We start from the raw sequence: 25,000 nt of genomic DNA on the forward strand, positions 1-25,000 counted from the left end.
AACGAAAATTTCACAAAAACTACAGGGGACAGAACCAAACCCTGTGGCGATTGGGTTAAGATTTAAGATATTTAAGATAGGAGATATTTAAGATAGGAGATATTTAAGATTCAAGATATGATATTTATAAGATATTTAAGATATAAGGTATTGAAGATACAAGATATTGAAGATACAAGATATTGAAGATACAAGATATTCAAAATATTTAATACATAAGATATTTAAGAATTTTAAGATAATTTCTAAGATATTTAAGGCATTTGCTCACTTGCTCCCATTCCCCCCCCCCCCCCCCCCCTGACAGATGGTGAACGGCCAGAACCTGAAGATCTTGGGGCTGGTCGAAGGCGACGCAGGGATGTACCAGTGCGTGGCGTCCAATGCGGCGGGATCGGCACAGGCCAGCGCCCAGCTTAGGGTCCTCAAGTCGAGTGAGTTCTGGGAAGGAGGGAATAGGGAGGGAGGGAGGGAATAGGGAGGGAGGGAGGGAGGGAATAGGGAGGGAGGGAGGGAATAGGGAGGGAGGGAGGGAGGGAAAGGGGAGGGAAGGAGGGAATAGGGAGGAGGGAGGGAGGGAATAGGGAGAAGGAGGGAGGGAGGGAATAGGGAGGGAATAGGGAGGGAGGGAGGGAAGAGGGAGGGAGGGAGGGTGGGAGGGAGGGGGGGAGGGAAATAGAGAGAGAGATATATAAACATATATGTATATATAAATATAATTATACATATATACGCATGATAAATGTATAGATATACATATATATATATAAACATGCATATATATGTATATAAATATTTATATATACATACATATATATATATATATATATATATATATATATATATATATATATATATATATATATTATATAAACATATATTTATAGATATATATATATAAACATATTTATAGATATATATACATATATAGATATATAATATATATATAATATACATACATACTTATATAGCAACAACGACCAGAGAACCTAACCCCCCCCCCCTCACCCCCCCACCTCAGATATACCCGAGAGCAGAACGCACAAGACGACCCCAGAGGCGGAAACGAGCGAACGAGAAGAAGAAGAAGGAGAAGGAGGAGGAACAGGAGGAGGAGGAGAGAGGAGGAGAGAGACGATTCGAGGAAACGCCGCGCGTCGGACCCGAGGAAGACGACGAGGAAGACGAAGACGAGACGTCGTTGCTTCCCGACCAGCCCTCCTCGCCGCGCCGGTTGCAAGCGATCATTGCAAGCAACAGGTTCATCACCTTGGCCTGGCACGAACCCAGGTTCAATAACGAACACATCGTTGGCTATTCGGTCTTCTACCGGCAGGAAGGCTCTCTGAGGTAAATCTAAGACGATTTTATTATTTATTTATCTATTTGCCTTTTTCTTAGACAATTTTATATTATAATATATTTTCTAAGACGGTTTAGTCTTTTATTTAGACAATTTTATATAATAATAATATATTATCTGAGACGGTTTAGTCTTTTATTTAGACAATTTTATATTATAATAATATATTATCTAGGACGGTTTTGCCTTTTTAGACAATTTTATATTATTATAATATATTATCTAAGACGGTTTTGCCTTTTATTTAGACGATTTTATAATATAATAATATATTTTCTAAGACGGTTTTGCCTTTCACTTAGACAATTTTATATTATAATAATATATTTTCTAAGACGGTATTGCCTTTTTTATTATTCATTATCCTATCATTATCCTATTTATTCTTATCCTGTTTGTTATTATTATCCTATTATCCTATTATCCTAAATATACTATTTATTCTTATCCTAATAATATTATTTATAATAATTTATTCATATTTTTTATCATTTATCCCAAACACAGGAAACGTCCAGCAATGGTTTTCGTTTTCCCTTCTATCCTGATTATCCTATACTTATTCTATTTATCCTATTATTATCCTAGTATCATCCTAGTATCATCCTATTTATTATCCTATTATCCTCTCCGCAGGGAACGCGTCCAGAACGTGAGCGCCAGTTCGTCGAGCGAGGGCCTGGACGAGTACAAGACGCAGATCGGGCAGCTGAGCCCCGGGACGCAATACCTGGTCCGCGTCGTGGCCCACAGCGCGAAGGGTGGCCCAGGGTTGTCCAGCGCCGAGGGTAGGGTTTTTTTTTATTTTTTATTTTATTATTATTATTATTATTTTTTTTTTTAGGGGGGGAGGGTTTTTTCTTTTATTTTGGGGGGGAGTTTTTTTTTTTTTTTTTGAGGGGGGTTGGTGTGTGTGTGTGTGTGTGTGTGTGTGTGTGTGTGTGTGTGTGTGTGTGTGTGTGTGTGTGTGTGTGTGTGTGTGTGTGTGTGTGTGTGTATTCTGCGGTTTTTTTTTCTGCTTTTTTTTATTGTCGATTTATATTTCTACTTATCTCTTTAGTCATTTATTTATTATTATTATTATCATTATAATTATAACTATTATTATTATTATATTTTAAAGCTTAAACATGCTCTAGAGTTAACACACCTCAGAGAAAATACGCTGTAAGTTCCTGTTAAACTGTTTAAACTCTTTGCTTCTCATCCGCTTAGCACGGCAAAAATTCAAAAAATCAAAAAATCTAAAAAAAAAAAAAAAAGAGAGAGAGAGAGAGAGAGAGAGAAAGAGAGAGAGAGAGAGAAAGAGAGAGAGAGAGAAAGAGAGAGAGAAAGAGAGAGAGAAAGAGAGAGAGAAGAGAGAGAGAAAGAGAGAAAGAAAGAGAGAAAGAAAGAGAGAAAGAGAGAGGAAGAGAGAAAGAAAGAAGAAGAGAGAGAGAAAGAGAGAGAGAAAGAGAGAGAGATTAGAGAGAGGTGCATTAAGAGAAGAAAGGAGGAAGGAGATGAGAAAAAGAGAAAGAGAGAGGAAAGAGTGTGGAAAGAGAAGAGAGAGAGAAGGAGAGAGAGAAGAGATGAGAGGAGGAGAATAGTGAGAGTATAAATGCGATATAGATAGAAGACATAGAGAAAAAGTAGAATAGAGAGATAAGAGAGGATACAAGAGAAATCAAGAAGAAACATGAAGTAAACAGAGAGAGAAACAGAGAGAGAAAAGAAGAATCGATGAGAATAGTGAGAGAAATGAAGAAAAAAAGAGAAGAGAGAAAGAGAGAGAAAAAGAGAAAGAGAGAGAGAAAGAGAGAGAGAGAGAGAAAGAGAGAGAGAAAAAGAGAAAGAGAGGAGGAGAGAAGAAAAGAGAAAGAAAAAGTAATAGCCTTTTTGACTTCCAAAACCACCCAAGTCTAAACATCCCATCTTTTCAAACCCCCCCCCCCACCCCCCCCCCCCCCCACAGTCCGCGTGAGCACCAAACCTGACCTGGACCTCCCGCCCGCGCCCCAGGGCCTACGCGTCACGCCCCTATCCCCCCGGTCCTTGGTGGTCGTGTGGGAGGGACACCCCCAGGGGACGCCCTCGCCTCCTCCTCCCCCCCCATCCTCCCCCTCCTCCTCCTCCTCGGGTCTCTTAGGGGGGGGAGACGAGGCGAAGAAGAGGAGGAAGAAAGTGGAAGAGGAAGAGGAGGAGAAGAGGAGGAGGAGGAAGGAGAAAACGCCGGTAACGGGCTACGTGATGTATTATATGCAGGTGAGGAAGAGGAGGAGATGATAAAGATAAGGATAAGAATAAAATAAGGATAAGAGGAGGAGAGAGAGAGAGAGAGAGAGAGAGAGAGAGACAGAGAGAGAGAGTGAGAGAGAGAGAGAGACATCGAAAGGAGTGAGAGAGAGAATAAAGAAGAAAAGGGAGAGAGAGAGAGGAGAAAAGAGAGAATAAAGAAGAAAAGAGAGAGACAGAGAGAGAAAGAGAGAGAGAGAATAACAAGCTTAATAACACAGCCTAATGACCACATCCCCCCCCTCGTCCCCCCCAACAGGTCGGCTCGGCAGAGGAACACGAGGTGGAGGTCAGCCCGACGGCGACCCAACATGACCTGGAGGGCCTGGACGAGTTCACAGAGTACAGTGTATGGCTCGTGGCGGTCAATGCCAACGGGGCGGGCGACGCGACGCGGGAGGTCACGGCGCGGACCTTCTCAGACGTCCCAACGAGGGAGCCTCAGAATGTGACGGTGGAGGCGGCGAGCTCTAGGGTGAGAGGAGGGAGAGGGAAGGAGGGAGAGAGAGAGGGAGAGTGAAGGAGAGAGAGGGAAGAGGGAAGGAAGGAGAGGAGGGAAGGAAGGAGACAGAAAGAGGGAAGAAAGAGGGAGAGGGAGAGGGAGGGAGGGAAGAGAGAGAGAGAGGGAGCCTCAGATCGTGACGATGGAGGCGGCGAGCTCTAGGGTGAGGGAAAAAAGAGGGAAGGAAGGAGGGAGAGAGAGAAGGAGGGAGGGAGAGGGAGGGAGAAGGAGAGAGAGAAGAGAAGAGCTCTAGGGTGAGAGGCTTAAGCCTGTCTTAGAGAGAGAATAAAGAGGGAGAGGGAGGGAGGGAAGAGAGAGAGAGAAGAGAGAGAGGGAGAGGGAGGGAAGGAGAGGAGAGGAGGGAGGAGGAAGAGGGAAGGAGAGAGAGACGGAGGGAGGGAGCCTCAGAACATGACGGTGGAGGCAGCAGGCTCTAGGGTGAGAGAAGGAAGAGTGAAGGAGGGAGAGAGAGGGAAGGAAGGAGAGAGAAAGAGGGAAGGAGAGAGAGGAGAAGAGAGAGAGGGAAGAGAGGAGGGAGCCTCGGTCTGAATGGAGGCGGGCTCTAGGTAGGGAAAAAGAGGGAAGGAAGGAGGTAGAGAGAGAAGGAGGGAAAAAAGAGGGAGGGTGAGGGAGAAGGAGAGAGAGAAGAGAAGAGCTCTAGGGTGAGAAGAGGGAGAGGGAAGGAGGGGAAGGAAGAGAGAGAGAGAGAGAGAGAGGAGAAGAGCTCTGAGAGAGAAGAGAGAGAGAGAGAAGAGAGAGAGGAGAAGAAAGGAGCTCTGAGTAGAAGCAAGTAGGGGAGGCAGAGAAGAAGAGAAGAAGGAGGGAGGGAGAAAGGGGGAAAGATATAATTGCATATATTCATATATAACAATAAAAAAAATATATATATGTATGTATGTATGTTTATATGTAGTATTTCTTTATTTATAAAAGTATATGTTTGTATTTATGTATGTAAATTTTGCATATATTTAAATATGTATACTCGTTATATGTATATGTATATGGAAGCGCGTATATCCGTACCTTATGTATATATTTATGTACATAAGTTAACGTGACGTGTCCATACATCATATATATATTTACCTACATAAGTTAGGCTGAATTGTCCGTTATGATGTATATATTCACATACCTTTCCCCCCCTCCCCCCCCCCCCCCCCAGAGTCTCATCCTACGCTGGGAGCCCCCCCCACCCCAGGACCAGAACGGCGTCATCACGGGCTACAAAATCCGCTACAAGGAACGGGGTAAGGCGGGCTCGACCAAGACCAAGACGACTGACGGAAACCGCAGACTCTTCGCCCTCACCGACCTGAAGAGGAGCACGCAGTATTCGATTAAGGTGAGAGGGGGATGCGTGTTATTATTATGTTATTGTTATTATTACGTTATTACATTACATTATTATTACATTGTTATTTTATTTCTATTATTATTATGATGTAACAATAAAAAACTTATGGCATGTCTATACATACATCATGGCATGTGCGTACGTGCCCCCGGCAGATAGTCCCACCATGCCATGTGCGTACATACCCCCGGCAAATAGTCCCACCATGCCATGTGCGTACATACCCCCGGCAAATAGTCCCACCATGCCCCCCGTCGGCAAAGGGTTAACCTTTCATGACCTGACCCCGCAGCTCGCCGCCCTCACGGTGAACGGGTCCGGCCCCTCGACCCACTGGATCCCAGCCGAGACCTTTGCCAACGACCTCGATGAGAACCGCGTCCCCGATAAGCCCACCAGCCTTAGAGGTTTGTTAAAGGGTTTTCTTCGAGTAAGATTAGGTCGTCAGGTCATTAGATTGAGTTGTTGATTAGATTTTGTTTGGGGATTTCTAATTAATTATTTAGATAAGTGAATGGTTGAGTGAAAAGACAATTAATTAGCCGGTGTTTTGAGCAGAATTTCTGTTTAAAATGTTCGAGAGGTGTTAATTAGATTTTGTTCAAAATTTCTAATTAAAATGTTAGATAAGTAAGTGGTTGAGTGAAAAGACAATTAATTAGACGGTATTTTGTTTGGAATTTCTAATTAGATATTTAGATGAGTGAATTGTTGATTAATTAGTGTTTTTTGTTCAGAATATCTAATCAAAATGTTAGATGAGTGAATCGTCGATTAATTAGACGGTGTTTTGTTCAAATTTTTTTAAATTAGATATTTAGATAAGTGAATGGTTGAGTGAAAAGACAATTAATTAGAGAGTTTCGTTGGAGATTTCTAATTAAATATTTAGATACGTGAATAATTAGATTTTGTTAATTAGATTTTGTTCAAATTTTCTAATTAAAATGTTAGATAAGTAAATGGTTGAGTTGAATAGACGATTAATTAGAGAATTCTGTTCGAAAAATTAAAATGTTAAAATGTTCAAGACTTGTTAATTAGAGAGTGTTTTGTTCAAAATTTCTAATTAGAATTAGATAAGTTGGTTAATTAGTATTTTTGTTCAGAATTTCTAATTAAGATGTTCTAATTTCTAATTAATTCTGATTGAATCGTTGAATGAAAAGTTGATTAATTTGATTCTGTTCAAAATTTCTAATTAAATATTTAGATAAGTTGAGTGAATCGTTGATTAATTAGACGGTATTTTGTTCAGAATTTCTGGTTAAAATTTAATTTTTAAAATTTTGTTCAAAATTTCTAATTAAAATGTTAGATAAGTTAGTGGCTAATCGTTGATTAATTAGTGTTTTCTTCGAAATTTCTAATTAATATGATCGAAAGATCATTAAATGTGATTAAATAGAGTATTTGTTCAAAGTTCTAGTAGTTTTTTTGTTTTTTTTTTTTCATAATTTTTTCAATTTTTCCATTTTCTTTCTCTTACCTCTATACAGTGTTGCTCATAATATTAATGAAATATTTTTTTAGTCTTTTATTCCTTTTTTAATTATTTTCATTTTTAAAATTTTCTCTCGTCATAATATTAATGAATTTTTTTTTTTTTTTTTCATTTTTTTTTTTTTTCGTTGCCCATAATATTAATTATTTTTTTTCAGTTTATTTTATTTAATTTTTTTTTCGTTCTTAGTCTTTTTCAATTTTTAAAATTTTCTCTCGTCATAATATTAATGAAATTTTTTTTTGTCTTTTTTTTTTTTTCATTCTTAATTATTTTCATTTTCTTTCTCTCGCCTCTTGCAGTGTTGCCCATAATATTAATGAAATATTTTTTCAGTCTTTTTTTTTCATTAATCTTTTCAGTTTTGAAAATTTTCTCTCTCTCGTCATAATATTAATGAAAATTTTTTTTTTCCTTTTTTTTTAAATTCTTAATCTTTTCAATTTTTTTTTCTCTCGTCTCTTATAGCATTGGCCATGAAGGATCATATCAGCGTGAAGTGGCAACCTCCGCAGCTTCAGAACGTGATGGTGCGAGGCTACACCATTGGCTGGGGCAAGGGGATACCCGACGTGTACTCCAAGATCGTTGACAGCAAGCAGAGGAGTTACGTCATTGAAGGATTAGGTGCGTGGAGTATACGTTAAAGGGGAGGGAGTTTTTTTTTTTTTTTGATATGCGGGTTGGGGGAGGATTTCCGATGTGCGTCGATTGTAAACTGGGGGAAGGATGGGATTTTTTTTTTTTTTTTCTATTTAATTTTGTTTATTTATTTTTTTCTTTGTGTGTGTTTTTGGTGGGACTTTTCTGGGAGAGCGAGGGAAGCTTTTCCGCCGTGGAGAAGGTAAGTTTGGGGAGATCGAGGGGGACTTTTTCTGATGCGTTGGACACAAGCTGGAAGAGTGAGGGGGACTTTTTCAGACGCGTAGGATGTGAGCCTGAGGAGTGAGGGGGACTTTTTCTGACGCGTAGAATACGAGCTGTTAGAGTGAGGGGGACTTTTTCTGACGCGTAGAATATGAGCTGTGAGAGTGAGGGGGACTTTTTCTGACGCGTAGGATACGAGCCGTGAGAGTGAGGGGGACTTTTTCTGACGCGTAGAATACGAGCCTGAGGAGTGAGGGGGACTTTTTCAGACGCGGAGGATACGAGCCTGAGGAGTGAGGGGGACTTTTTCTGACGCGTAGGATACGAGCCTGAGGAGTAAGAGGGGACTTTTTCTGATGCATAGATTACGAACTGGGAGAGTGAGGAGTTTTTCTGACACGTAGAATACGAGCGGGAAGAGTTAGGGAATTTTTTCTGAAGCAAAAAAGGATAACCTCGGGGATGGAGGAAGTTATTTTGCTGAGTAGAAATATGCATTGGGTGAAGGGTGGGGGAAATTTTTCAGATACACATATTGATAGTTTGTAGAGAGAGGGAAATTTCTAAGCTGGGGGAGAGGGGGGGGGGAAGCATGTGAAAGAAGGGGAATTTTTCCGATGCTTAGAAGATAACCTCGGGAAAGAATATATATTTTTAATCCATAATATATCAGTTTGGGGAGGGACTTTTTCTGATACTAGAAGGTAAACGGGAAGAGTGAGGGAATTCCACTAAGGAAAATGGAAGTGAACGTCATATTTACCTGTCAGCATGGGGTTAGTGTCGTCATTGTCATTATTATCATTATCTACACCTATTTATATTCATTATTATTATCATTATCCACCCTTATTTATTATCATTATCAATATTATTATTTGAACTTATTAATTATTATTATTAATATAGTCTACACCTATTTATAATCATTATTATTATCATTATCTACACCTATTTATAATCATTATTATTATCATTATCTACCCTTATTTATTATCATTATCAAAATTATTATTTGAACTTATCAATTATCATAATTAATATAGTCTACACCTATTTAAAATCATTATTATTATCATTATCTACCCTTATTTATTATCATTATCAATATTATTATTTGAACTATAATTATCATTATTTATATAGTCTACACCTATTTATAATCATTATTATTATCATTATCTACCCTTATTTATTATCATTATTGATATTATCATTTATATATATTTATTACCATCTACACTAATTTATTATCATTTACACTTGTTTTATTATCATTAATAGTATTATTTACTCTTATTTATTATTAATTATTATTGATATCATTTACATGTATTTACTTCCCTCCCCCCCCCCCCCCCCCCAGAGCCCAACGCAGAGTACGTCATCAGCTTACGAGCGTTCAACAGCGTGGGTGACGGACAGCCAGTCTACGAGCAGGTCCGCACGCGGCCCCCAGAACCCCCCTCTGCCCCTACCCTCACCCCCCCAGTTGGGCTTAAAGCGGAGGTCCTCACGCCCTTCACCGTCGCTCTGCAGTGGACGGATACGACGCTTAATCGAAATCAGGTATGGGGTTGGTGGCGTTTGTTGTAAATTATATATATATATATATATATACATGAAAAGAAAAACAACAGTAAGAAAACTGAATTTAATGCGTAATATGTGTCGTTTTCGGTTATTTTGTTTGTCTTAGTTGGAACAGGTATGGGGTGTTGGTTGTAAATTTTATATATATATATACTTCAATTTTTTTTTTTTCTCTCCTCTTCTCTTCCTCCTATCATTACTCTTCCTTTTACTCCTCCTCTATCTCCCTCTGTTCCTCCTCTTTTTCTCTCTCCTCCCTCCTCTCTCCTCCCACTCCCTCCTCCATCTTCGTCTCACTCTCTCTCCTCCTCCTCCTCCTTCATCTCTCTCCTCCTCCTCCCTCCTCCTTCCTCTCATTCCCTTCCCTCTCTCCTCCTCCCACCCCCCTCCCACTCCCTCCTCCTCCCTCCCCCTTCCCCCTCCCCCTCCTACTCCCTTCCTCCCCCTTCCCCCTCTCCCTCCTACTCCCTCCCTCCTTCCTCCCCCTTCCCCCTCTCCCTTCCTCCCCCTTCCCCCTCTCCCCTCCTCCCTCCCCCCCTTCCCCTCTCCCTCCTCCCTTCCTTCCCCCTTCCCCCTCTTCCTCCTCCCTTCCTCCCCCTTCCCCTCCCTTCCTCCCCCTTCCCCCTCCCCCTCCTACTCCCTCCTCCCTCCCCCTTCCCCCTCTCCCTTCCTCCCCCCTCTCCCTCCTCCCTCCCTCCCCCTTCCCCCTCTCCCTCTATCCCCTTTCTCTCCCCTTCCCCCTCTCCCTCCCTCCCTCCCTCACCCTTCCCCCCCCAAAAAAACAGTACATCAGCGACACCCGGTTCTACACGGTGCGCTACACGACCTTCGCCTCCGCCACGTCCTCCAGCCCCCGGTTCCGCTACCGCAACGCCTCCGACGTGACGTGCCTCATCGACAACCTCAAACCCAACACGGTGTACGAGTTCGCCGTCAAGACGATTAAGGTGAGATTGCGCTGGGGTGGGGGGGGGGGGCGGGGAGGGGGGGAGGGGGGAGGGGGGGGTTAAGGAGGGATGTATTCTATGAATTAATGATTGTATTATATGATTGGGGGGCGGAGGGGAGGGGAGGGGGGGTTAAGGAGGCAGGAGGGATGTATATCAATTTATTTACTTGGTTTTATATTTTTTTTTATTTATTTTATCCATTTATTTACCCGTTTTATTGTTTACGTATTTATCTATTTTTGTTTACGTATTATATTCACCTGTATTATTCTTCACATACATTTATCCTATCATTATTTATGTATTATATTTATTATTGTTTACGTATTATATTTACCTATATTATTATTTACGTATTATATTTATCTGTTATTATTTACGTATTATATTTATCTATATTATTATTTATGTAATATATATATCTATTATTATCTATGTTTTATATTTACGTAGTTATATTTACGTATTATATTTACGTATATCTCAGGGTCGCCGAGAGTCCCCCTGGAGTCTGATTTATCAATCTATTTACCTGTTTTATCTTTAATTTATGTATTATATTTTTCTATTATTATTTACGTATTATATCTACGTATTTAAATTTATTGTCTCGTGCTCAGGGTCGCCGAGAGTCCCCCTGGAGTCTGATTTTTCAATCTATCTATTATTATTTACGTATTATATTTTTCTACTGTTATTTACGTATTATATTTTTCTATTATTATTTACGTATTATATTTTTCTATTATTATTTACGTATTATATTTCTCTATTATTATTTACGTATTATATTTTTCTATTATTATTTACGTATTATATTTTTCTATTATTATTTATGTATTATATTTTTCTATTATTATTTACGTATTATATCTACGTATTTAAATTTATTGTCTCGTGCTCAGGGTCGCCGAGAGTCCCCCTGGAGTCTGATTTTTCAATCTATCTATTATTATTTACGTATTATATTTTTCTATTATTATTTACGTATTATATTTTTCTATTATTATTTACGTATTATATTTTTCTATTATTATTTACGTATTATATTTTTCTATTATTATTTACGTATTATATCTACGTATTTCTCAGGGTCGCCGCGAGTCGCCCTGGAGTCTGGTCACCTCCAACACGACCCTGCAGGCTCGCCCCTCGTCGCCCCCAAGGGACATCACCGTCGTCCCCATCCCTGGCGAGCCCCACACCATCGTCTTCAACTGGCAGCCCCCGAAGCAGGCCAACGGCAAGATTACAGGTCAGCTTGCGTCTTTGTCTGTTTGTTTGGGGGGTTGCAGGTTGGGGTTACGTCTGTTTGTTTGTTTGTGGGTTACAGTTGCGTCTTTGTCTGTTTGTTTGTGGGTTACAGGTTGCGTCTTTGTCTGTTTGTTTGTGGGTTACAGCTTGCGTCTTTGTTTGTTTGAGGGTTACGTCTTTGTTAGGTTTTTTTTTTTTTTTTTTTTAGTTGGTTTTTAGTTTTACGTTATTTTTCTTTCTTTATTTGCTATTAAGATTACAGGTTACCTTACGTAACCTGTAATTACGTCTTTATTTGTTATTATTTGTTATTTTTATTTGTATTACGTCTATTTGTTAAGATTACGTAAGCTTACGTCTTTGTCTGTTTGGGGATTTTTTTGAAGTTTTTGTTTTTTTCTTTCTTTCTTGGTTTTATTTAGTGATAATCTATTTAATTATTTACTTTTTTATTATTATTAATATATATATTTTATATATTCACATGTACATGTTATATATATTTATGTATATTAATATATATATATATATATATATATATATACATATACATATATATTTATATATATATATTTATTTTTTCGTGTTATTTTTACTATTTTTACTATTGCTTTATTACTAGTATTATTTTTATTATTACTGTTGTGATTCTTATTATTATTGTTTTTATTACTTTTATTGATTTTTTAATTATTAATATATTATTATTGTTGTTATTATTATTATTATTATTATTACTCTTTTTTTTTTTTTTTTTTTGTCATTGTGATTATCATTATTGTTATTAATATTATCATCATTCTTATTCTTTTTATTACATGTATTATTACTCTATTATTTTCATAAATATTTTCTCTATTTACTCTTATTTCTATTATTATTCTATTTCTATTAATGTTTCTATTTCTCTCTTTACTCTGTTATTTTCGTTAATATTTACTTCATTCTCGCTTTCTCTCTTTCTCTCATTAGCTTCCAGTATTTTCTGCATGATTATTAACTGTTTTATCATTCCTCTGGTTTATCATTTTTTCTGGTTTATCATTTCTCTGGTTTATCATTTTTTCTGTTTTATTTCTCTGGTTTATCATTTTTTCTGTTTTATTTCTCTGGTTTATCATTTTTTCTGTTTTATCATTTCTCTGTTTTATCATTCCTCTGGTTTATCATTTCTCTGTTTTATCATTTCTCTGTTTTATCATTTCTCTGTTTTATTTCTCTGTTTTATCATTTCTCTGTTTTATCATTTCTCTGTTTTATTTCTCTGGTTTATCATTTTTTCTGTGTGTGTTTTTCCAATTAATTTATTTTTATCGGTATGTCTATTTTATTTTGTTTGTATTTACTTATTTCTGTTTTGTCTCTTTCTTATCTCTTCTTTTTCTTTTCTTTTTTTTCATCTTTCTTTTTTTCTCTCTCTCTCTTTCTCAATCTCTCTCCATCTCTCTCTTTCTCTCGTAATCTCTCTCTTTCTCTCGTAATCTCTCTCTTTCTCTCGTAATCTCTCTCTTTCTCTCGTAATCTCTCTCTTTCTCTTACTTTCTTAATCTTAATTGTAATTTCTCTCTTTCTGTCTCTTTCTCTCGTAATCTCTTTCTCTTACTTTCTTAATCTTAATTGTAATTTCTCTCTTTCTTCCCCCTTTCTCTCTCTCTCTCTCTCTCTCTCTCTCTCTCTCTCTCTCTCCCCTTCCCTCTCTCATCTGTATCTCTCTTTCTCTTTCTCTTTCTCATCTTTCTCTCTCTCTTTATCTCTTTCTCTCTTCCTTTCTCTCTCTCTTTCCCTCTCTCATCTTTCTCTCTCTCTCTTATCTCTTTCTCTCTTCCTTTCTCTCTCTCTTTCCCTCTCTCATCTTTCTCTCTCTCTCTTATCTCTTTCTCTCTGCTCAGAAGTGTCTGTTTAGGTAAGTGCCTTTTTTATCATTATTGTCTGTGTTATTACTATTATTATTTAATTTTCCTTATTATCTTAACTCTCTGTATTATTATTATTACAATTATTATTATTATTATTATTAATTATTATGATTATTTTGATTATTATTTTGTTTTGACGTAAGATTATTTTTATTATTACTAATATTTTTTTTTTCTTACCTAATTTATGTATTTATTTATTTGTTTTCAATTTTTTTTTTCTTAATAAAAAAAAAAATTGTTTATTTTTTTCATCGTCATTGTCATCATTACCGTCTCATTTATTAGTCTTGTTAGAATTTAACAATATTATCACAATTATAGGTGTTATAATCATCATTGACGTTATTTCTCATCATTGACGTTATTTCTCATCATTGACGTTATTTCTCATCATTGACGTTATTTCTCATCATTGACGTTATTTCTCATCATTGACGTTATTTCTCATCATTGACGTTATTTCTCATCATTGACGTTTTTCTCATCATTGACGTTATTTCTCATCATTGACGTTATTTCTCATCATTGACGTTATTTCTCATCATTGACGTTATTTCTCATCATTGACGTTATTTCTCATCATTGACGTTCTCATCATTGACGTTATTTCTCATCATTGACGTTATTTCTCATCATTGACGTTCTCATCATTGACGTTCTCATCATTGACGTTATTTCTCATCATTGACGTTCTCATCATTGACGTTCTCATCATTGACGTTATTTCTCATCATTGACGTTATTTCTCATCATTGACGTTATTTCTCATCGACGTTATTTCTCATCATTGACGTTATTTCTCATCATTGACGTTATAGTCATTGTCATCATCATCTTCTTCAACACCATCATTATCAATCATCATCGTCATTATCATTATTATCGTCATCATTATCATTATTATCGTCATCATTATCATTATTACTATCATCATCAATGTTGTTATTAGTAGTATCAATATTCCTATCATCATCATCATCATCATCAATATTATCTCAGTTATTATCATCATCATATTATTAGTAGTATTAATAAGGTTATTATTATTATCATTATTATCGTTGTCATCATCAATATATATTATCTCGGTCGTTATCAGTCATAAACCTCCGACGTACCTTTACGTAACATGAACTTTTTTCCTTTTAAAACTTTTTAAAAAGCTTTTCACGTTAATTTCACGTCCTCTCCAGGCTACCTCATCTTCTACACGACGGACGCCAACGGAGACTGGGTCATGGAGGAGGTGAAAGGGGACCGCATGACCTTTCGCGTGCATGGCTTGACCCCCGCCACGCTCTACTACTACAAGATGCAGGCGCGGAACGTCAAGGGGTTCGGACCCCTGTCTGGGGTCGGCAATTTCACGACGGTGGTGGCGGGTGAGTGGGGTTTGGGGGGGAGGGGAATGAGGGAGGGAGGGGGAAGGGAGGGGGAAGGGGATGAGGGAGAGGGGGAGGGAGGGAGGGAGTGAAGGGAGAATGAGTGAGGGAGGGGGAAAGGGAGGGAGAATGAGGGAGGGAGGGAGGGAGGGGTAAGGGAGGGGGAGGGACACATGCACATATGTACGTGAACACATGCATACGCGCACACACACACACACACAACACACACACACACACACACACACACACACACACACACACACACACACACACACACACACACACAAGAGATAGAGAAAAAATGAGAAAATTAGAGAGAGTGTGCAAAAAGGAGAGAGAGAGAGAGAGAGAGAGAGAGAGAGAGAGAGAGAGAGAGAGAGAGAGAGAGAAAGTGAGAGGGAGAGAAAGTGAGAGGGAGAGAAAATGAGAGGGAGAGAAAATGAGAGAGAGAAAAAATGAGAGAGAAAAAATGAGAGAGAGAGAAAATGAGAGAGAAAGAAAGAAAATGAGAGAAAGAAAATGAGAGAAAGAAAATGAGAGAGAGAGAGAAGATCAGAAAGAGAACGAACGAACGAGAGAGAGCAAGAGCCATTCCCAAATCCCCCCAAAAACTCACTCCCCCATTCCCCCATTGCAGGCCTGGACCGCGCGACGGCCGTGCCCCCGACCCCAGGCTGGTTTCTGGACCAGAGCAGCCTGGTGGTGCTGGCCGTGGCGGGGGTGGGGGGGGCGCTGACCGTGCTCGGGGCTCTGGTGGGCCTCGCCCTCTACTGCCGCAGGAGCAAGCCTAGGCACGCCAATCTGTGAGTCCTTAATTAATCAGTTAATTAGAATCTGTGAGTCCTTAATTAATCAGTTAGTTAGAATCTGTGAGTCCTTTGTTAATTAATCGATTAATTAATTAGAATTTGTTGACTGCAATTAATTAGTTACAATCTGTTGACTGCAATTAATTAGAAATTGTTGACTGGCCAGGCACGCCAATCTGTGAGTCCTTAATTAATTAATTAGTTTCCTTATCAATGTATTTGCAATAATAGTTTATCAATGTATTTGCAATAATAGTTTATCAATGTATTTGCAATAATAGTTTATCAATGTATTTGCAATAATAGTTTCTTATCAATGTATTTGCAATAATAGTTTATCAATGAATTTGCAATAATAATTTCTTTATCAATGAATTTGCAATGATAGTTTATCAGCCATCATCATCAACATTGCAATCCCCCGTTGCAGGTCGCACCGCGGGGGGGGCAAGTCCGGCGCGGGTCTCGGGGGCAGCGGCCTAGGGGGACCTGGGGGGGGAGGGCAGCCTGAGCTCAAACCCCCCGACCTGTGGATCCATCACGACCACCACTTGGAAATGAAGAGCCTCGACAAGGGGGACGAGCGAGGAGGCAGAGACGGCAGGGGGGGTATGTCCTCGCCCGACCGAGAGACGGCGGTTGATCTTGCAGGTAAGGGTACATGTGTACATGTTCGTGTACGTGTGTGTGTGTGTGTGTGTGTGTGTGTATATGTTCGTGTGTCTGTCTGGGTATGTGTGTGTGTGTCTGGATGAAGAGCCTCGACAAGGGGGACGAGCGAGGAGGCAGAGACGGCAGGGGGGGTATGTCCTCGCCTGACCGAGAGACGGCGGTTGATCTCGCAGGTAAGGGTACATGTGTACATGTTCGTGTACGTGTGTGTGTACATGTTCGTGTACGTGTGTGTGCGTGTGTGTGTCTGGATGAAGAGCCTCGACAAGGGGGACGAGCGAGGAGGCAGAGACGGCCGGGGGGGTATGTCCTCGCCCGACCGAGAGACGGCGGTTGATCTCGCAGGTAAGAGAGGGGTTTTGGGTGTGTTTGTGTACGTGTGTGTGTGTGTGTGTGTGTGTCTGTGTGTGTGTGTGTGTGTCTGGATGAAGAGCCTCGACAAGGGGGACGAGCGAGGAGGCAGAGACGCCCGGGGGGGTATGTCCTCGCCTGACCGAGAGACGGCGGTTGATCTCGCAGGTAAGGGGGGTTTTTTGGCGTACGTGTGTGTGTGTGTGTGTACGTGTACGTGTATGTGTGTGTGTGTGTCTGGATGAAGAGCCTCGACAAGGGGGACGAGCGAGGAGGCAGAGACGCCCGGGGGGGTATGTCCTCGCCTGACCGAGAGACGGCGGTTGATCTCGCAGGTAAGGGTACATGTGTACATGTTCGTGTACGTGTGTGTGTGTGTGTGTGTGTGTGTACATGTTCGTGTGTCTGTCTGGGTATGTGTGTGTGTGTCTGGATGAAGAGCCTCGACAAGGGGGACGAGCGAGGAGGCAGAGACGCCCGAGGGGGTATGTCCTCGCCCGACCGAGAGACGGCCGTCGATCTCGCAGGTAAGAGAGGGGTTTTGGGCGTGTTTGTGTACGTGTTTGTGTACGTCTATGTGTACGTCTATTATTACGTCTATGTGTTTGGGAATGTGTCTACATGTTCATGTGTACGTCTGTGTGTGTGTGTCTTTCGATGGGTGTGTGTATGTGTGTGTGTACATGTTCCTGTACGTGTGTATGTGTGTGTCTTTCGATCTTGTGGGTGAGAGGGGTTTTTGGGTGTGTGTGTGTGGACGTGTGTTTGTGGTCGATTTTGTGGGTGAGGAGGGTTTCTGTGTGTACATCTGTGTGTACATGTGTGTCTGAGGTTGATCTGGTGAGGGGGGTTTTTGGGCATATGTGTGTGCGTGCGCATGAGTGTACATGCGTGCGTGCATGCATGCGTTAGTGTTATAGGAAATAAAGGGTTTTGATAATTAAATTCTTATTATCTCTCTACATATTTCTCTTATTTAATTTTAACACATTTCATGTCTCTCTCTCTTTTCTCCCTCTCCTCTCTTTCTCTCTCTCTCTATCCCTCTCCCTCTCTCTTTTCTCCCTCTCCTCTCTCTCTTTCTCTCTCTACCTCTCTCTCTCCTTTTCTCCCTCTCTTTTTCCTTTCTTTCTCTTACTATTTCTATCTTCCTGTTTCTCTGTCTCTCTCTCTCTTAGATCAAACCCTATATATGCCATTAATTAATTAGTTAATCCCTAATCCCCCCCCCTCTCTCTCTTTTCTCTTTCTTTCTCTTTCTCTTTGTTTCTCTAACTCTCTTTCTCTTTCTCTCTTTATCTTTGTTTCTCTAACTCTTTCTCTTTCTCTCTTTATCTCCTTTTCTCTGTGTCTCTGTCTCTCACTTTTTTTTTTCTCTTCTCTTTCTCTCTCTCCTTCCCTCCTTCCCCTCTCTCTCTCTCTCTTTCTCTCTCTCTCTCTCTCTCTCTCTCTCTCTCTCTCTCTCCCCTCCTTCTTTCCCTCTCTTTCTCTCCCCCTCCTTCTTTCCCTCTCTCTCTCTCTCTCTCTCTCTCTCTCTCTCTCTCTCTCTCCTTCTCTCTCTCTCTCCCTCCCCCCCTCCTTCTTTCCCTCTCACTCTTTCTCTCTCTCTCTCTCTCTCTCTCTCTCCTTCTCTCTCTCCTTCCCCCTCTCTCTCTCTCCTTCCCCCCCTCTCTCTCTCTCCTTCCCTCTCTTTCCCCCCTCCTTCTTTCCCTCCTTCCCTCTCTTTTTCACTCTTTCTCTCCTCTCTTTCTCTCACTCTCTCTTTCACTCTCTCCTTCCCTCTCTCTCCCTCAGCCGCTCCCAATCCCAATCTCTCTCTCTCTCTCTCTCTCTCTCTCTCTCTCTCTCTCTCCCTCCCTCTCTCTCCTTCCCCCTCTCTCTCTCCCTCTCTCTCTCTCTCCTTCCCCCCTCTCTCTCTCTCTCCTTCCCCCCTCTCTCTCTCCTTCCTCAGCCGCTCCCTAATCCCCAATCTCTCTCCCCAATTAGGTCCCGACTTTGACCGTGATGATAAAAACAACACATATACTTCCACTTCGACCCTCGACAGACGCACGCCATACCAGTCCACCTATCTGCGTAAGTTTTTTTTTTTTTTTTTGTTATTCTTTTTTTTTTTGTTCTTGTTCTCTTCTTTTTCTTTCTCTTCTGTCTATTCTGCTCTGCCTGTCTTTTCTCTTTTGTCTTTCCTCCTGTTCTCTTTTATTCTGTTTTCTCTCTTCTCTTTTTCTATGTCTCTCTTTCTTTTCTCTCTTTCTCTCTTCTTCTTCTCTCTGTCTCTTCTTCTTTTTTTCTTGTTCTCTCTTTCTCTTCTCTCTCTCTCTCTTTCTCTCCTTCTCTCTCTTTTCTTTCTCTTTCTATTATCATCTTTATATCTATCTATTCTCTCTCTTTCTCTTTTTCTTCTCTTTCTCTTTCTATATCTATCTATATTCTCTCTCTTTCTCTTCTCTCTGCTCTTTCTCTTCTCTCTTCTCTCTCTCTTCTCATATCTATCTTTCTTTCTCTCTTCTCTTCTCTTTTTCTCCCTCTCTCTCTCTCTTTCTCTCTTTCTATATCTATCTTTCTCTCTCTTTCTCTTTCTTTTCTATCTCTCTCTCTTTCTCCCTCTCTCTCTTTCTCTTTCTCTTTCTATATCTATCTATATCTATCTCTCTTTCTCTTCTCTTTCTCTTTCTTTCTATCTATATCTATCTATCTCTCTCTCTTTCTCTTTCTCTTTCTTTTCCTCTCTTCTTATCTATTTCTATATCTATCTATTCTCTCTCTCTTTCTCTTTCTCTTTCTCTTTCTCTTTCTATATCTACCTTTCTCTCTCTCTCTGTCTTTTTTCTCCCTCTCTCTTTCTCCCTCTTTCTCTTTCTATTTCTATCTTCCTGTTTCTCTCTCTCTCTCTTTCCTCTATCTCTTTCCTCTCTCTCTCGTTCTCCCTCTCCTCTCTTTCTCTCTTTCTATCTTTCTGTTTCTCATAAATCCTCATTAATCCCAGATTAATCCCACTTCATTAATCCCTCATGAATCCCACGTCATAATTTTACATGAATCCCACCTCATTAATCCCTCCCCACACTCATACATTCCTCATAAATCCCACCTCATTAATCCCTCCCCATACTCATTAATCCCTCATGAATCCCACCTCATTAATCCCTCCACACTCATAAATCCTACATAAATCCCACCTCATTAATCCCTCCCCACACTCATACATGAATCCCACCTCATTAATCCCTCCCCACACTCATTAATCCCTCATGAATCCCTCCCCACACTCATTAATCCCTCATGAATCCCTCCCCACACACATAAATCCCCATACTCATGAATCCCTCATTACTCCCTCCCCACACTCATAAATCCCCATACTCATGAATCCCACCTTATTAATCCCTCATGAATCCCTCCCCACACTCATAAATCCCTCATGAATCCCACCTCATTACTCCCTCCCCACCTCATAAATCCCCTGGTCTTGCAGTGGTGGGCGGCAGCACGTCGAGCAGCGTGTACAGCGAGGGACCCCACTCCCTCCACCGCCCAGGGGGGGGAGGGGGAGGAGGAGGAGGGGGCTACTCCCTCACGCCGTTCCCTCCCCCCTCCTCCTCCTCCGTTGGGGGTCTGGGCAGCCTGGGAGGAGGGGTCGGGGGGGGTGGGGTCCCGCCCTCCACCTCGTCGCCTGCGGAGAACCCCTACAGCCCCAATCCTACGAGGTGAGGTTCTATGGGGTCCCGGGGGGGGGACGGTTGGGGTCTTTGGGGTCTTGGGGTTTTTGTTGGGGTCTTGGGTTTTTTGTTGGGGTCTTGGGGTCCAGGGGTCTTGGTCTTGGGGTCCAGGGGTTTTGGTCTTGGGGTCCAGGGGTTTTGGTTTTGGGGTCTTGGTCTTGGGGTCCAGGGGGGTTTTGGTCTTGGGGTCTTGGGGTCCAGGGGGGTTTTGGTCTTGGGGTCTTGGTCTTGGGGTCCAGGGGTTTTGTTTTTCCCGAGGTGAGGTCTTGGGGTCCTGTGAGGTTGGTGTGGGGGTCTTGCGTTGTGAGGTTGTGAGGATTTTATGAGGTTGTGAGTGAGGTCTTGTCATTATTTTTCTGTGAGGTTGTATGGGTCTCGTGTTGGCTCTGTTGGTGTTTCGAGGGTTGTGAGGATTTTATGAGGTTGTGAGTGAGGTCTTGTCATTATTTTTCTGTGAGGTTGTATGGGGGGTCTCGTGTTGTCTCTGTTGTGAGGTTATGAGGGTGGGAGGATTTTGCGAGGTTGTGAGTGATGTTCGGGTGGGTTGTGAGTGAGGTTCCGATAGGTTTTGAGGCTGGGAAAGTGTGAGGAAAATGAGGTTATGGACTCGTTTTTGTGAGGGTGAGAGGTTAGTGGGGTTATGAGGGTGAGGTCTCATAACCTCATAACCTTGTGAGGTTGTGAGTGGGGTTATGAGGGTGAGAAGTTTATATTATGAGGTAAGTTTAGATAAAGTTACGAGGGTGAGACATTTTTTCACGCAGGGGTTATGAGGGTGAGAAGTTTATATTATGAGGTAAGTTTAGATAAAGTTACGAGGGTGAGACATTTTTTCACGCAGGCTCTGTTAGGGTAATCTGTTAAAATCTCATTAATAATTAAAATAAATTAAATATAATTTTAATTAATAATTAATTAATTAATTAATTAACTAAAATCTGTTTTTTTTAATGAGGTTTTAATGAGGTTTATCGATTTTCTTGTGAGGTTTATTAATCTAATTTTAATTAAATTTAATTTTAATTAATTAATTAATTTACAATTTAAAACCTCATTAAAAAAAAAAAAAAGTTTGTGAGGTTATGAGGGTGAGAAGCTTGTGAGGTTATGAGGGTGAGAAGTTATTGAGGTTATGAGGGTGAGAAGTTATTGAGGTTATGAGGGTGAGAAGTTATTGAGGTTATGAGGGTGAGAAGTTATTGAGGTTATGAGGGTGAGAAGTTATTGAGGTTATGAGGGTGAGAAGTTATTGAGGTTATGAGGGTGAGAAGTTATTGAGGTTATGAGGGTGAGAAGTTATTGAGGTTATGAGGGTGAGAAGTTATTGAGGTTATGAGGGTGAGAAGTTATTGAGGTTATGAGGGTGAGAAGTTATTGAGGTTATGAGGGTGAGAAGTTATTGAGGTTATGAGGGTGAGTAGTTTTTGAGGTTATGAGGGTGAGAAGTTATTGAGGTTATGAGGGTGAGAAGTTATTGAGGTTATGAGGGTGAGAAGTTATTGAGGTTATGGGGGTGAGAAGTTATTGGGTTATGAGGGTGAGAAGTTATTGGGGTTATGAGGGTGAGAAGTTATTGGGGTTATGAGGGTGAGAAGTTATTGGGGTTATGAGGGTGAGAAGTTTGTGAGGTTATGAGGGTGAGAAGTTATTGAGGTTATGAGGGTGAGAAGTTATTGAGGTTATGAGGGTGAGAAGTTAGTGAGGTTATGAGGGTGAGAAGTTATTGAGGTTATGAGGGTGAGAAGTTTATATTATGAGGGTGAGACATTTTTTCACGCAGGCTCTGTTAGGGTAATCTGTTAAAATCTCATTGATAATTAATTAAATTAAATTAAATCTAATTTTAATTAATAATTAATTAATTGATTTAATTAATTAACTAAAATCTGTTTTTTTAATGAGGTTTTAATGAGGTTTATCGATTTTCTTGTGAGGTTTATTAATCTAATTTTAATTAAATTTAATTTTAATTAATTAATTAATATACAATTTAAAACCTCATTAAAAAAAAAAAAAAAAAAACAGATACATGATCAATGTATTTCTGACGAGGTTTTATGAGGTTATGAGGCACAACTAGTAAAGATTGTGAGGTTGTGAGGGAATCACAATTGTGAGGTTGAGATGCCGCGTTTTATGAGGTTATGTGGTACTAGTTAGGATTGTGAGGTTGTGAGGGAATCACAATTGTGAGGTTGATGCCGCATTTTGTGAGGTTATGAGGATAACCAGTTAAGATTGTGAGGTTGATGCTGCGTTTTATGAGGTTATGAGGATAACTAGTAAAGATTGTGAGGTTGAACTGTGGCAGTTTATGAGGTTGAGGGAATCACAGTTGCAGTTGTGAGGTTATGAGGAAAACTAGTAAAGATTGTGAGGTTGTGAGGTCTGTTTTATGAGGTTTAGACGAGGTAGTTTATGAGGTTTAGAATTTTGCTTTATAAAATCTGTTTTTTTTTAATGAGGTTTTAATGAGGTTTATCGACTTTCTTGTGAGGTTTTGACTAGATTTTTTTTTTCTCTCTCTCTCTTTTTTTGATATTAATTTATCATTATTATTAAGTTATTGTTATTGTTATTATTAAGTTATTGTTATTGTTATTGTTATTTGTAATCCTTTTGTTATTGTTGTTGTTATTGCATGCGCTTTTTTCTTGTTTTTTTAGTTGCATTTTTTTCCTTTTTTTTTCTCCCTCTCCTTCTCCTCCTCCTCCTCCTCCATTTCCCTCTCTTCCTCTCTTCCTCTCTTCCTCCTCCTCTGATATTCATTTTCTTCCTTCTGCTGCTGCTTCTTCTTCTTCTTCTTCTCCTTCTTCTCCTTCTTCTTCTTCTCCTTCTTCTTCTTCTTCTTCTTCTCCTTCTTCTTCTTCTCCTCCTTCTTCTTCTTCTCCTTCTTCTTCTTCTTCTTCTTCTTTCCTTCTTCTTCTTTCTTCTTCTTCTTCTTCTTCTTCTTCTCTTCTTCTCTTCTCTTCTCTTCTTCTTCTTCTTCTTCTTCTTCTTCTTCTTCTTCTCCTTCTTCTTCTTCTTCTTCATCATCTTCTTCTTCTTTTTCTTCTTCCTCCTTCCATCCTTCTCTCCTCTTTGTTCTTCTCCTTTCACCCATGTTCTTCTCCACCTCCTCCTCCTCTCCTTTCCTCCTCCTCCTCCTGTCTCTTTTTCTCCCTCTTCTTTCTCTTTCTCCTCCTCTTCCTTCCTCATTCTCATCCTCCTCATTCCTTCCTCCTTCCTTCCTTCCTTCTTCCTTCCCTTCCTTCCTCATTCTCCTCCTCCTCCTCCTCCTCTTCCTCTCCCTCTCTCTCCTCCTCCTCTCCTCCTCCTCCTCATTCTCATCCTGCTCCTCTTCCTCTCTCTCTCTCTCCTCCTCCTCCTCCTCCTCATTCTCATCCTCTTCCTCTCCCTCTCCTCCTCCTCCTCCTCATTCTCCTCCTCCTCCTCTTCCTCTCTCTCTCTCTCCTCCTCCTCCTCCTCCTCATTCTCATCCTCCTCCTCTTCCTCTCTCCTCCTCCTCCTCCTCCTCCTCCTCTTCCTCTCTCTCTCCTCCTCCTCCTCCTCCTCATTCTCATCCTCCTCCTCATTTCCAGTCTGGCTGCCATGCTTGGGGGTCCCTCCATAGGGGGTCCTGCCCTCCCTCCCCCTCCCCCACTCCTTGGTTCTTCCCTGGGGAGTAACGGCAGTCAGTACAGGTAAATTTTTTTATTGTAATAAACGCGGTTTGTATAGGTATGGTTATTGTAATGAGTGTGGTCTGTTCAGGTAATTAACTATTGTGATAAACGTGGTCTGTTCAGGTATGATTATTGTAATGAGAGCGGTCTATACAGGTAAATTTTTTTATTGTAATAAACGTGGTTTGTACAGGTATAGTTATTGTAATTAATTATTGTAATAAATGCGGTCTGTAATTAATTTTGTGATAAGTACCGTCTGTTCAGATATGCCGTCAGTACAGGTAAATTTTTTTATTGTAATAAACGCGGTTTGTATAGGTATGATTATTGTAATGAGTGCGGTCTATACAGGTATGAATATCGTGACAAATGCGGTCTATTCAGGTAATTAATTATTGTAATAAATGCGGTCTGTAATTAATATTGTGATAAGTGCCGTCTGTTCAGGTGTGCCGTCAGTGCTAGTAATTAACTATTGTAATAAACGTGGTCTGTTCAGGTATGATTATTGTAATGAGAGCGGTCCTGTTCAGGTAATTAACTATTGTAATAAACGCGGTTTGTACAGGTATGATTATTGTAATGAGAGCGGTCTGTACGAGTAAGTCAGTAAGTCTCTCATTATTGTGTTACGTGCGGTCTTTTCAGGTAATTAATTATTGTAATAAACGCGGTCTGTTCAGGTATGATTATTGTAATGAGCGCCGTCTGATCAGGTATGAATATCGTGACAAATGCGGTCTATTAAGGTAATTAATTATTGTAATAAATGCGGTCTGTAATTAATATTGTGATAAGTGCCGTCTGTTC

The 25,000-nt window shown here is 40.3% G+C and overlaps 1 protein-coding gene across 1 annotated transcript in view; it reads left to right on the forward strand.

The window, feature by feature from the left end:
- LOC119570739 (netrin receptor DCC-like) overlaps window positions 1-25,000 on the forward strand; it is a gene marked incomplete at its 5' end in the record, with an annotated part of 43,417 nt that overhangs the window by 9,072 nt on the left and 9,345 nt on the right. The window contains 19 exon segments of the mRNA XM_037918367.1: window positions 308-434; window positions 1,022-1,221; window positions 1,223-1,350; window positions 2,000-2,151; window positions 3,318-3,607; window positions 3,897-4,112; window positions 5,308-5,487; window positions 5,792-5,906; window positions 7,472-7,630; window positions 9,237-9,439; window positions 10,249-10,410; window positions 11,506-11,668; window positions 14,780-14,968; window positions 15,609-15,774; window positions 16,211-16,431; window positions 17,139-17,330; window positions 18,790-18,879; window positions 20,279-20,510; window positions 24,104-24,205. Coding sequence (XP_037774295.1) covers window positions 308-434; window positions 1,022-1,221; window positions 1,223-1,350; window positions 2,000-2,151; window positions 3,318-3,607; window positions 3,897-4,112; window positions 5,308-5,487; window positions 5,792-5,906; window positions 7,472-7,630; window positions 9,237-9,439; window positions 10,249-10,410; window positions 11,506-11,668; window positions 14,780-14,968; window positions 15,609-15,774; window positions 16,211-16,431; window positions 17,139-17,330; window positions 18,790-18,879; window positions 20,279-20,510; window positions 24,104-24,205 — 3,287 coding nt within the window.

This window comes from Penaeus monodon, unplaced genomic scaffold (genome assembly GCF_015228065.2).
Source record: "Penaeus monodon isolate SGIC_2016 unplaced genomic scaffold, NSTDA_Pmon_1 PmonScaffold_370, whole genome shotgun sequence".
NCBI classification, from domain to species: Eukaryota; Metazoa; Arthropoda; class Malacostraca; order Decapoda; family Penaeidae; genus Penaeus; species Penaeus monodon.